This window comes from Protomyctophum parallelum, assembly GCF_964188405.1.
Source record: "Protomyctophum parallelum genome assembly, chromosome: 15".
Lineage (NCBI taxonomy): Eukaryota > Metazoa > Chordata > Actinopteri > Myctophiformes > Myctophidae > Protomyctophum > Protomyctophum parallelum.
In genome coordinates this window covers 42,004,979-42,019,628 of record NC_139710.1, presented here as the reverse complement: position 1 = coordinate 42,019,628, position 14,650 = coordinate 42,004,979, and the positions used below count along the sequence as shown (strand labels likewise).

General features: G+C 40.2%; 1 protein-coding gene across 1 annotated transcript in view; it reads left to right on the top strand.

Moving 5' to 3' along the window:
* Nucleotides 1–14,650, top strand: part of pebp4 (phosphatidylethanolamine binding protein 4) — a 59,374-nt gene that overhangs the window by 25,523 nt on the left and 19,201 nt on the right. Inside the window, exon 4 of the mRNA XM_083783504.1 lies at nt 2,248–2,346. Within this exon, the coding sequence (XP_083639630.1) occupies nt 2,248–2,346 (99 nt within the window). The remainder of the gene's footprint in view (nt 1–2,247; nt 2,347–14,650) is intronic.

The window sequence follows — 14,650 nt, the reverse complement described above, 5'->3', positions numbered from 1 at the left end:
ACTTTCAAACATCTTTCAAAAATAACAAAAATAGCAAATCTACAAGTTTCTTTTTTTTTATCTTTAATGACTATTTGAGATATAAATCCTAATCCTTACTTTATACAGTGAGTGAATAATCATCCATGGTAAATTTTGTGAATTATCCAATAAACTGCTATAGATTTAGACATTAAATATGACTTGAAGTTATTTCTAATTTAGAATCCTTAAATTACGTGTGTGCGTGCGTGTGTGTGTGCGTGCATGCGTGTGTGCGCGAGCGTGTGTGTACACATGCAAGCAAGTCGTGCTATTTCTGAATGTATTGGGGCCCTGACTTAAATATTAGTGTAACTACATTATCACACTGTCTTTGCCCAGTAGCAATCGTGTACAAATGAGGATTACAACTCTGGAGAAGGCAACAGGTCATGGTTGGTAAGCTGCCCAGGGGGGTCACTGATATAGAGTCACTTTTGACAGGCTGTGGAGGAGGCTCTATTGTTGTTCATGTGTCTAGATATTACTTGGAGGCACTATCACTGAGACTACAGTATTATCCTATTATTAGGCTTAGTTGTTTACGCTTGTTACTGCTTGTCAGGTAGGCCAAGAATCCTTCTCGGGAAAAAATACATGTCTACCGCTTTATCTCTTTCAAGTATATCGGCTTAGAGGTCTTTTTGAGGTCTTTTAAGAGTCTCTTGATAGGATGCAGCAAACAGAATTTTGAGCAAGGTTTATGTGATACTAATGTGTTTCTTTCTGAGACACAAATAGTGTTGTTTGGCAGACATTGGAGTCACGAGAAATGCTGCATGTGTTTTCCACACATGCATAGTATGTTTTGGCCAAATATGACCATGTGCTTGTTTAAGTTGAAATTACATATACAGCCTGCAGCATTTGTGGATTGAAATAGCCTCAATTCATATATCTGTTTGTAGAGACAAAAAGGAAAAAAGGAAGGAAAAAAAAGCTCATCATATGGTCTGGCAGATTTTGGGCAGAGAACCAGGAATGGCAAATGTGCTCTCGCAATAATTCAATCTGCTCTCATAATTCTCTAACTTTTAGGAGCAGACAGAGCGGAATTTTTCCTGCAATTAAGCCGCCAAGTTAGCGTCCAATAACTGTGATCAAGTGTTTAGTTAAGATGCTTCTTTTCTCGCTTTCTTTATCAACAGATTGAAGGGTATAATGATGCTGTTGAAATGGCAGGATGATGGTATTCACAAGAACTTAACATGATATCAGATCCAAAACATTGTCATTATATTCTTGTCACAGTAATAATGTTATATTTGAGGAATTATATATCAGAGGGAGTGCTGTAGCATGGTTATTAGTGCGAGTGGGCTGCAGTTGTATGCTTACTCCAACAACCATGGAATATCATAGCCTTGTTTGTGTCAATGCCTTTATACCACAATTCTGTGTCGTTTTAATGCGTGTCTTGTTTCATACAGATTACAGTTTTTGTTTTTAATAACAAAATAACATTAACATTGACTTTGGGCTTTAGAATGTGTGTCAGGATTCCAGCAATCCAATAAATGGCAAACCCACCCACTGGTAGTGTACAAACTGGATTTACGTAAGTGTAAATAAGCGCGTACAATGAGAAATGTTACGTATTAGAAAATGAATATAAATGGAAATATAATACTTCACACTAAAATTCTTAGTTACAATGGTTCACATGGAGGGAAGGAATGAGAGTAGGTACAGTACTCAAACCAACTGTTGTCCCAGATAACTGGTCTGACACACAGTGTGTTGTACAAACGGCATACAGCTCCCAGTGTAGTTCTACAGGATATGACATTGTCTGGGTAGTGGTACTTGTTTAACCCATTTAGACCTTTCAAGCTGGGAACGCCTCTGTCATTTTGGTGGTTGATATTGCTGTTGTTGGGCAGAAACCTCTTATCTCCATATTCTACGTTATTTTTTTCTCGTAAATTAACTTCTAAATTAACAGCTTCACACAAACGCATCAAAAGTAGCAGATCCACAAGCTCGAGACACGGCGGGAAGGGGCACGTTTTGAGCTTGTAGATATATTTGAATCCTGAAAAGTCACTGTTTTGGACAGACAATATATAGCAGCAGCTTAGTGGGTTAATGAATTACACAGTACAGTAGCATATAGCCATTGTCATAGTCTGGGCCAGTCAAAATACCTGGTCTGAAAAAGGTTTTGAAAAAAAGTATACTTTAAGTTTAACCGTGTATAATCAATGGTATGTTTACTGTTTTCAGAAAAAGAAATATGTTTTGATGATGGTGGATCCTGATGCTCCCAGTCGTGCCAGTCCTACTCGTGCTCCCTATAGGCACTGGTTGGTGGTGGATATACAGGTAAGTTCTTCATTACTACTGTCACTTCACTCTTGCTGCCTGTGGAGATGAGACATGGATGTCATGTCTTACTGGATTAGAACTAATAATAGTTTTGGTAGTTTAAGTGCTGTCATGATTTTTCAGAAAATTGTGCATTTTCATAACCTCTCGGCTGCATCGGCTGCTGTTTACATCTGCACATGGGGACTATTGCAAAGGCTGGGAAATTATGAATGGTTTTTAAGTCTAACTTAGTGGAGAGAAAAAAAAATATGCCAATTTAAAAAATGTTAATTTTTCATCTCATGTATATCATGTAATAAATGCCTGTGACAAAAGTGTGGGAGTAAATCGTTCTAAATGGCTGTGAAAGTTTGCAAGGCCCTGTCAGCAACAATTTCCCTCTGCCGATGAGAGCCTGGGACGTGTCAATGCAAGAGTGTGAGACTGTGATTGAGTAGAGCGGCAGGCAAGGCGCAGACTGGTTTCTCCCATAGAGTTCCTGGTCCCTCAGCTCCCCTCCAGTGGAGAGATCTTGGCAGAGCGCTCTCCCTTCATCTGTTCCCCCAGGCAGACCAGCTCCCCCAATGATCCACACTTCTCCATATTTTACACCCCCGAAATGGGCACCGATCCGATTCCCCTTATTTCATCTTCATATTTTGCTCCTTTTCATCCGTTCGTTTTGTGTGTTTTCACTTTCTTGCATTCTAACGCCAAATGCGTGTTAAGTTGTTGATTGCCTCAAATATTTGGAGGTTTGCAGACATCCTCTAATCCCCCTGGAACCCAGAGATCAACCCAGTAGATTAGGACTAGTGGTCGGAAAAACAACCACACAAAAGACGCTGCTGCAACGTATTCCTGCTTCCCTTTTCATTCCACAGTATAAGGCATAATCTTAACACTTACAAAATGCTGAATTGATTCAGAGATTCAAATGTGCTGTATCTAGGATATTTATTTTGGTAGAACCCACAGTGGGTAAATGTAGTTTTCCTCAACTGATTCAGATGTAAGAGTGCTTAAGAGAATAATATTCCTGTTTGCTTTTCATAAATGTGTGAACAGTTGCACTGTATCGCTCACATACTAGTGATACTTGGAGAAACGTAATTTACATACTGTAGAAAACATTTCATTTTCTAAAATGACATTAGAAATCACATTGCTTCTTCTTCACCCCTCTCCCTCCCTCCCCTTTTAGTGTAAACTCATATCATCTGGCTGGCCACTTGACCAGCTGTTAATAAACAAATGTCTTTCAAGTGCTCAGACAGGCCACATCCTCTCCAGCAATTCAATTTCCTGTCACTTGTGTGGGCGTTGACCTGCATTGCCAGTGTAGCGATTGGCCAATCTGACAGGATGCTTTTCTGATTGTGGCCGGTGGTTGGTCAGGGGGTTAATGAGCCTTTTGAGTGATGCCAACCCTTAGTGGGAGGTGTTTAATTGCCCAAGAATGGCTGGGTGGCATCACATAACCTCCTTTAGGCTTTTTTCAGGTGTCCATATGAATGTGTCGCAATACATTTGGGATTTTAACAGCAACTGGACTGTTTAGACATTTCTTTTGGCATTGGTTTTCTTTGTCTTTGAGCAAATATGACTTGAGTAAGAAAAGTTTAAAATAATAGTTTGAGAAAATGTCCTTACCGGTAATTATTCTTACAGCTTTTAGTTTTTTCGATAAAGCTTTATCCAAAAAACAAAAACTCTAAGCTGTATAAAGCACAATGGAGTACATTTTCTACAATGTGTTTGAAATTACAGATTGTTTGGTAATTCTGAAGAAGTATTTTTTTTTATAGAAAGCTAAAGGTCAAGATATTAATGTCAACTGGATCAGCATTTATATTCTCACTAGACATACAATAGGATCTTAACAGCCATACACATTCATTAATCCAAGGGCACTAAGGATTGCTTTGGATTGTAGATGTTGACATAATTAGTGTGTATTTTTTATCCTTAGCCACAGTTTTGAAGGTAAAAGCAGTTCCTTAAATTGCGCACAGAGCAAAGGCTGCATTCTACAATAGATTTACACTGAACCCTCAACAGAGATCTCATTAAGGGGTTGATATAGTTTGTTGTGTGCCGTGTCGCGCACCAAAAACAGCGGCTCTACAAGCTCACAATGCGCCACACTGGGACGCAGTGTGAGCTTGTAGATCAGTTATTTTCAGTGCGTGACGCCGGTGTGCAGCCAAGTATAAATCCGGCTTTAGAGAGGGCATGGTAGCAGAACAAGGACACACGCTGGCTCCCAGCTCTTGTTTGACACCAGCTCACCTTGCTTTGAGCTGCATCATCTTGCATTTCTGCACTCTTAACAGAACGCATGTGTAGTCTGTTCATTGTATGATATTGTATACATGCTTAAAATCTACCGGTACTTCAGTGCTTCAGAATTTCTCTGTGCTGGGATTAAAAATACAGATACAACGGTTTGTACATCGTCACTAACGACTCGTCAGGTTACTGTATTTTCCCCTAAAAAGTAGATTTTAGAGAAGTATGTGTGATAATGGTTGACAACTTGACACTATTCGTTATATGCATGGCTCATATTGTTGTTGTTTGGCAGATACCATATCTCCATATTTTAACTTTTTATGTTTTTTTCCATCATGTCCTACCTTGTCGTAAGACAGTGTCAATCATACAAAACTAGCGAAAATAGATGATCTACAAGCTTAGAAGTTAGAACACATTGTAGTATGTACTGTACTGTATGATATTATGCTTCATTGCTTTTTCATGGAATTTCTGCTACAGTTATGCTGCCTATTTGCATCTTGTTTCCAGTACTTTGAAATAGGTGTAATGATTTCCGTACAGTATGCGTGACAATTTCATTCATTTTCTTTGTCAAGAATTATTTTTATTTTGTTTTGTTTTTTTGTATCGGTGGCAGTACATCACTGCTCTGTGCAGCAAACACTGGTTGACGTGTTTATTATGTTGTTATATAATTTTATTATGGTCAATTGCATCATCTTATTCAACAAGCGGTCCGATTTCTATAAAAACTGTCAATGTGGGATCTGTGTATCTTTAGGGCATTTGCCCATTTTCACCCCCATTCCCAGACAATGACAGAAACCGTCATTTAGAATTTCTGCAACTCTCTGTGTTTTGCATCAATTATAGACAATTACCAAAATAACCATCAACAGATTGTTGTATCGCTCTCAAAGTTGCAGTCCAGATTGTGAGTGTCTCCCTCCCTCCCGCCTCCCTGTTGAGTCTAAATCAATGCAGATGTTCTGGTGTGGTCTGACAGTGATAATTACTGTAACAAGCAAATCATTAGTATCTGAATAGAGTAAGTGTATATAAATAAAGAGCAGGCCCTTACTTTTTGTTATTAATACTTATTCCAGAGTTAATTCTCATTTTCTGAGAGTAGCTTTAACTATGAAAATCCTGGGTAGCTGTTAAAGTTATGAATAACGTGAAAGAACAAGTAACTCAGATTACTTTTATGGTCAGACCAACAGATACTGTTGGTCTGACCATAAATTCATAAATTATCCTATTATCAGTTGACAGATTGTACAGATATTCTTTAATTTTTGATAGAAAGAACATACAGTATTTTAATTCATATATGTGCTGTTGCCATTTGTAGATTTCTCAGTGTTTATAGACTGTGAATAGACCCTGCCTATATCCACCATATGCATTGTTAGATTGCACATACCGGTAATTACATTCATATTCACTGGCAATAGATGTAATTGTGATCAATATAGCAACTCAGTATTCTATTTTGTCTAATTATTTAGTTTTATTCTTATTTACCTTAGTCTCATACCTGTTGCTGCTGTGGCACCTAAATCTCCCTCTGGGGGTGAGTAAAGGCTTATGCCGCTGAATCTTAAACTCAAGAAACGGATGTGCATTTTATATACCAAATTGTTGGACACGTTTAATATATTTGATAGTCTGTTAATGTGTGTCCCTGTTAAAGGTTTCACACACTACTTAACATGCATATTATCAGTCTTTAACACAAAAAGAGTTGCACTGTAATTGTGTGTAGGAAAAGTCAGTTATGACATTTCTTTGTGAGAGGGAGACATTCAGTTCATGAATGTGATTAACTCATAAATATACAATCTTATTGTATGTTTTTCTAATATATCTTTACCATCAATGGAGCATACATTTCTTTCTACTCATTTCCACACTGAATTTCAGCTACAGTATTAATATTACAGGTACAGAAAAAACATGAGGCGGATTCATATAATTTTATTGCATGAAATATTGACACCAAACAAATATAATAAAGGCTGTTGCCTTCGATGTGCCTAACTTTTTTTTAAGGTACTTTCTTAACAATCTATTCTTTGGAATGCTTCATAACACATTAAATGTAAGTGATTTTTTTGTTAAAAGTTTTAATCACTATCTGATAGTAATCATTGCTACAGAGTGTATGTTGAGTTACAGGGGTCTCCCTGTCTCTCCAGCTCTTTAATACATAGAAATTTCATTTTCAGGTGGGTTGAACATTTTCAGCCAATCGGGAGAGAGTACACATAATTATCTGCTTAACATTCATAGTGTTACAGTTCCGATTTTGTCTGCTCATTTCTTAGTCATCACTTCATTTACCATGTATCCTGCAATTCTCTCTCCTGATTGGATACATTTGGTATCCTGACCTGAAAATGTTTTTTTTTCCCTGTTTACCAAAGAGAGACAAGGAGACTCCTGTTACTGAAAAACACTCTCTCTGGGTATTGGATGACCAGGTGGACAGCTCAGAACACAGTGAAATGTGCTTGTGATTACGGTGCATGAGGGATGTGTGCATGCTTTAGGATCCACGTATTTTGCAACAGCTCCCTTGAGGGGCAGAGCCCATGTCCTGCTGTTGGTCAGGCACATTCAAATAGTAAGTTATTGTGGCCATGTCAGACCAGCTGCTGTCCGTTTGCAAATGCTGTGGCCCACAGAGATCACCTGCTCCCACACCTGAGTGTTTCTAATTTGTATATTTGTAGATTTAATTTGATTCCACTTAAAAAAAAGGAAAGAAAATAATCACTTACAGTTGTACACAGTATGACAGTGCACATACAGTAGAGACAGTTAAGGACATTTCTGCTCTTTTCTGTTACTATTAAATACCACCTGAAAAAGTCACTCGGTAGTCTGAAAGTAATGTAGTGTTTGAAATTACATTTCAACCTCTGCAATAACCTTACATTTTCTTTTAGCAAAATACCCCCTCCTCCCTCCGTAGCGCTAATAAACATACATAATTGCATTGTTCTTTATCCTGTAATTATCCCAACTGTTGCAGGTTATATTTAAGATTTTTCTTTCTTGACAGACAGCTGCCCCCATATGGAAGCCAAAAAACAATTTCCCGGAGGCCAGGCGAGCCATAGCTAGCTCCAGTGTGAGAACAAAGAACCATTGGTATTATTCATAATTAAACTCTTATTGTGTACTCTGCTGAATATTTTCCATTCTTTCTGCCTCTCTGTTGCTCACTCTCGTTCCCCCTCTCGATACTTTGCACCTCGTGCTGGGAACATCTGTCTGGCGTCAGCGCCGAGCGTGGCTGTGCAGATTGGAGCAGGTAGAGGAGCACATTGTAGCCCAGCTAATGATGAGAGTGTCTGCCCTCTCTCTTGGAGGAGACGCAAGCTGCTGCTTCACACTCGCTCCACTCCACTCATACGCCCAGGGAAACAGATTTCCAAACATATGCAGTGTGTTTTTAATCCAGTTTAATTCAGTTCCCAGCAAACACAAATAACCTTACGGGACATCCATATCTTATGACAAGGGGGTGGGCGCAAAGGAATTGAACAATTTTCCTTTTTAATGTGATTTTTTTCCCTCCAAAGTTGCTAAACATGCTCATAACCTGGGTTAACAGTCTCCTTGTTTGTGGTTTCACAAACTTTTAATCAGTAGCTAGGCTACCTCCTGGCTCCAAGTGATAGGAAGCAAATTCATCCAATCTAAACAGTTGGTGCACCTGTTGTCATCTTTTCCCCCCCATTTTTTTCCTTTCAGTGACAGCATAAACATATTTTTGATTAGCATACTAGATAGTAAGTAACACGATGGTGCAAGCATTTGTAACATTATAGTATACATATTGTGCTTATTGCAGTATACAGCGTAATGCAATGCACACACATATAAAACAAACTTGACATGCAGGTCAGGATAAAGAATGCTAAAGTAAAAGCTAAAGGAAAGAAAGAATTAACTGCAAACTGCTCTAAATGCTCCCAAATTTCATTATCATGTACCTGATACTGTGGGAGCATTTAGAGTGGTGTGCGGATAATTCTTATTTCAGTTTGAACATAATTACTAGGTTTACTGGTATTTGATTTGTATTAGGAACTTTGAACTGAAATGCAATGACCTGTGTGTGTGTGTGTGTGTGTGTGTGTGTGTGTGTGTGTGTATATATATATGTTATTTAGAACTTTACAACACATCCCTTGGTGTATTGGCTAACAATAGCCCCTTACATGCAAGCCCAGCTGGAGGTACTTAATATTAAGGGGATAAGCATCCTGCTGTCCAACGCAGCCAGACAAATGTCAGAGGTGCTAATACATGGAGTTCAATGTTAGGAAGTCATTCAGCCCTCGCAAAACATCATCAACTCCTTCCACCCACCCACCCATCCTTGTCCACTTTGGCACGCTATCTTTGTGTGAAATTCCGTTTCCATTTTTATGAAGAGTGTGTGTGTGTGTGTGTGAGTGTGCGTGTGCGTGCAGCGCGCATCTGAGAGTGCATCTGCTTCTGTGTCTGCAATAGTACGGGCAAGATTGAGAGCATCCATTGGCGTCTGATCTGCAAGTACAATCTTCTGTCCATGTTGTTCTGGAGTAATAATCCCAACCCTAGACCCTGTGTCAATGCTGGCTGCATCTCCATACATTGCGGCTTGTGAACTGCTTTGGCCTTTTGCAGAAACACCCGTAATCACGCTGTAGCCCCTATCAGCATGCAGCTTGCTCGCAATTTATTAACAGGTTCTTCTTCAGTGTGGGCTGATGCTTTCACTGTTCTCTGCCTGCCACCTAAAGGGAGAATTACATAAGAATCCTCCGCTCGGTTGTCGGCTCCCATCCACACAGTCCACACACACACACACACACTCTCTCTCTCTCTCTCTCTCTCTCTCGCTCTCTCTCTCTCTCTCTCTCTCTCTCTCTCTCTCTCTCTCTCTAACCTCCATCCAAAGCCTGTTGCTATAACAGCTGACCTGTAATGCCTGCTGTGGTTTTTGAAGCAAAAATGCTGAGAAGATTTCGCTGCACAACAAATGCTTCTTATTTAGATCATTGGTAAAGTCATGAGTGTTTGGATGGAATAATTGCATGTAGAAAGTTTCCTTTGTAGAACGTCCATGCTTATTTTAAGATAAATTCCAGTGCATTGAATAGAGTTGAATCTTTTTTGAATCTGCATGAAACAGTTGTTCGACTTGCATCTCCGGCACATTTGACAGAATATATCCTCTACTTTGTGTCGGGCTTGTAATGTGTCAGTGTGTTATCTTAATTTTCACCCTGCACATTGTCCTGGATGTATCACAGTGACTCTCCAAGAAAACAAGAACAGTCCTGAAAGCCTCCTTTAATCCAGTCTATCATACACTATAGAGACCATTAAAAAAGAACCGATTGGACCCTCTCCATGCAAACGCACTTTAAAAACCAGTAGCTATACACACATTAAGGCACTCGTTTTAATATGTGCCCCCTTTCTTCACACCCACGACCATTGTGCATAAAATCCTGTTTTTTTCTTGAATAGATTTCTAGTCGCAGCCGCAGACAATGTTCCCCCACACAAGCTGTCGTCTTTGTCATCCCCCCCCCACCACCACCACCACCACCACACATCCCGCTTCCCGCTCACCACCTCTCTCCCAGTCAGTAAAGCGGGATATTTGGCAGTCGTCCGTAGCCTATATGCGAACTCTGTACTGTTGTCAGAGCAGAGGACAGGTGGGGGTGTCACTGGAGTCTGCCTACTGTACCTATTCACTTGTACACTTGTCGTGCACATCTGGAGTCTGGACTGGAGCCCGACCGATATATTGGTTTGGCTGATATATTGGCCATTATTTGACTTTTTTGACGACATCGGCATCGTAATTATACAGCACGTGTGTCCTGATTCTTAACAACTTTCAAGCTGGTGTCCTCAAAACTAAGCTCACAATGCATAGCAATGTGTCTTGAACAGGGCATAAGTACAATTGCCTTTTAATTAAAAATAAATACATCATTCAAAACATCTGAAATATATGGTCTAGGTAGGACTTTCCAAAATCGGGATCGGCAGTGGACCCAAAAGATCCGGTATCGTTCAGGACAGGGCCCTAATCTGTATGGAAATGGAGAGAACGGGGAACGTGGGGGGCAGGGAACACATGGAGAATGAGGGAGGGTGGCTAAGTGAATGAATGGCAGAGATAGAGGGTGTGCTGCTGGGATCGTGGCAGTGGAAAACCTTTCCACTGAGGGTTAGCGCTGGGTCTCTGTTTAGGGCATGTTGAAGGGGCGGGAAGCCTGCTGATAAAAACAACTCACTAACAATTACACTAACCTAAAATAGCCCTCGCTTAAATATATACTACTGTGCTCGCCAGTTAATTGCACACAAAAACAAAAGACTTCTAATTAGGCCTCCTGTAGCCAATGTACAGGTATTTTGGCAGGATAATTAACCATGATTGATATGAGCACAAAATTGGTAGATATTACCTCGTGAAACCCAATATATTGATTATCGCTGTTTTTATTGCAAAGTTGCCAACTTGAATTTTGAGCACAGGCAATTAGAACCATTAACATCACAACATATTTGCACATCACAATATGTTTTGATATCGTACCTACTAACAACATTTGAGTCTGTTATAAGTTATAATTCCCTGTTGTATGGTTAATAGTCTGCCCATCATCATTAGGGTAAGTGCTATCACTTAGATAGCAGATACGCTTGTGTTAAAATAACAGACTTCAACCAACCATTTGTAAAATAAAATGTAATTGACTGTGTTGTGTTTGTAAGATTTGTGATGATCATGTTGATGATGATGATAATTTGCTATTTTTGAGAGAAGTGGCAACAACACCCCAACTCCCGCTCCCCCTAATGTTTTCAGGAAGTGATGCTTTTGGCAGCTACAAACTGACTCAATATCTGTGAAAGGGTACTGTCAAGATTAGAAAATGCATATACATTAAAGGCGGGTGTAGCATCTGAGCTAAAGGTACCACACGTATATTCAAAGACCTTTCTTTGGATTTTGTTAAACTTGTTGTTTATTGTTATAGTTTAGAACTAACAACTGTGAAAATCCACTCAGACCTCTGATCTGTACTATTGACCACTATCATAGCCACAAGCTTTGTTGCATTGTGGTATTTTTATGCTACAGTTGGTGAGAAACCTGTTTACAGTCCAGGGTGCTGTATGGTTCACTTCTCTGCACGGCTAAGTCAGAATCCAAAGCACTGTATAGATTTCCTTCAGCTGATGAAATTAAAAAGACAGCAATGTGTGTGTGGTGTGCCTTCCAGCAACGCGATTTGCCTGCGAGTTCACGATACGGGTTGAGAGGGGAGTTCCTTTGGGGGGGATTAAATAGCTCCCTCTCTTCCTTCCCTCCTTCCCTGCCCTCCATGCTTGCAAAACACAAACAGCTTGCAGGGCTGTACAGTACTTGTACAACATGTTTGCCACTGTGGTGCTCACAGGTAACAATAAGCCAAGGTCAAAGGTTAAGAGGGATTGCAGAGCTCAGAATCTTGTGTGTTCCTCTGGCAAAGAGTACATGCAGGCATAAGAAACAATGTGCATAGTGTTGCTGGGGAGAGGGAGAAAGAGAGAGATGAGGGGAGAGGGGGGTGTCTTGGCTCAGAGTCGAGGGAGGGGTTATCAAAAAGAAAAAGACCACATCTCTGCCCCCGTCAGGCTCTTTGAATGGTAAGGAGATAATCCATTTAATCTCTTAATCATGCACACTGTATGTACATACCTGGACCTGTGCCTAAACCCTTGTCCTGATCAGACATATCATGGCCATTTTCTGATGAGCTCCTCTGTATATTGTAACCTACAGAGTAATTCAGTTCATCCGCAGGTCCGTTATACCCGCTGTTCTCCAGCAGTACGTATATTGCACCCTTGATGCCCTGGTAAAATGAAACCTGGACTCAGCAGCATGTGAAATGGAATGTGGAAATATGTAGATTTCAAAAACACAGCTTTTAAAAATCCCTCATTCACACAAATGTATTCAGAGGAGAGGTATAGTGGTTTCATAACGTGCAGTAGCCTACTGTACATTTTTGCACAATATGTTTTTCCACAAAAGTAGGAATTAATAATGAAGATGCTTTTTGGCCTGAAATTGCTATTCAAACAATTATGTACTTAGTTTCTTCCAACAAATGCATTCCACGTTATTGTTTTGCCTCGTAGCAAAGCACCCAAAAGACTAAAACCTTTCATTCCAGCAAAGGCCGCTATTGGTCACCGTCAATAAAAGCATAAAAGCATTTATTTCCCACGTTTGTCAAATTAACAGCGTACTCCATCTCCCATAGGAATCGTAAGGTTCATTAACCTTTCCGTGAAGTGGGACAGGTTTCCAGCAGTTACCATAACCTCTGTCCTGCACCTACCTCAATTATAATAGAAGAATTAAACATCCAGTGATTCAAAACAGTAATGCTGCCTCTTAAATCCCTTTGTACCAGCTCTCAGCTGTTAATGACTACAGACACTGAATGAACCATACAGTTATCAACAGATACAACCATGTGAAGCAAATCAAATGGCTCCTCTTAGCTGTTCTGTCCATACGTACATGAACACTGAACAGGTTTACTTGATGGTTGCCACTGTGTTAATATTTTTAATTATTCTCCAGCTTTCCAAAAATCAAATCATTGTATTGCCAGTGTTTTCTGTGAATACACTGGCAAGAGTTTGTAACAGATAACACATCAGCTGGCTTTGTCGTGAAAAAATAAAAACAGTTATATATGTATGAAACTGGGTCACATGAGACTTTGTTGAAATGCTAGTTGTGCTGTTGCTGTTAGTTTGTTATCAACAAGTGCAATGCACGTAGTTATGTCATTGGTCTCAACGCAGGGGTCTGGGCACCCCAGGGGTCTTTCAGAGGATGCCAGGGGGTCCCCAGTGAAATTATTGATAGTTAAGAATAAGAACGAAATGGACCCTTACCATATTTGTCTGTAAACTTTACAAATTTGTATGCTCAATTAACACTGAGGATTGGGGACCCAGAGATAAAAAAACAAAAGAAAACCATCAAATTGGGGTCTGTCTAATACATTGCAAATCAGGGGTCCTTAAAATTATAAAGCTTGAGAAACTATGTTTTTTTATGTTCTCTTCCTTTTCTCTTGATCGTAGCATTTTTTCTTCCCATTGAAACTGTTGACCATTTTGTACTGTCCCTAATTTGTGCCCCTGCAGCCAACAGTCACCTCAAAGTCATTCAAGGATAGACTGACCTTGAACTAATTAAGTGTTCAATTACACGCCTGTTGATCTTTTCTAATGTTCCAATTACAAGATTACTAGATTAATTGTGTGGGCACAGAGTTCGTTCACTTGTCCACCTACTCGCCCTCCTTCATCATTATCATCCTCTCTCACACATTACCCTTTGTCTGCTCTGCTGTGCCCTGCGGTGCCGATAGGTTTCAGGGTCCTTCCTTATTCGACTGTCATCGTTTATACTTCAAAGGTGATTTTAATTCTTTACCATTGACTCTTTAATAAGCCTAATCTTCCTCCTCTTCTCCACCCCCTCACATCTCCAACATCTTCCTCTGTGTTCATCAAAACCCCTATAAGTGTTATGCATGTTTTTTTATAGACGTACAGTACACCTTCATTATAATGGACTCATCCCGACGACTATGCATGTGTGAAGTCTTAGGCCTGGATATAGCTGTAACCATGGAGCGGTGATGGTGTGTGTGTGTGCGCGTGCGTGCGTGCGCACGGACACGTATTTGTGTGTGTGTGTGTGTGTGTGTGTGTGCGCACATGTGTGTGTGTGTGTGTGTGTGTGTGTGTGTGTGCGCGCGCACGGACACGTATTTGTGTGTGTGTGTTTGTGCACACATGAACAAGTGAGCGAGCGTGCACACGCGTGTGTGTCTCCTGGTACTTTAGGCAAGCTCAGGTTGGGATTTTCCACTGCCACCCCCGTCAGTGGGAAGCCCTATATGGGGACATGTCGTCTCCTTGTTTGCTTGTTGTG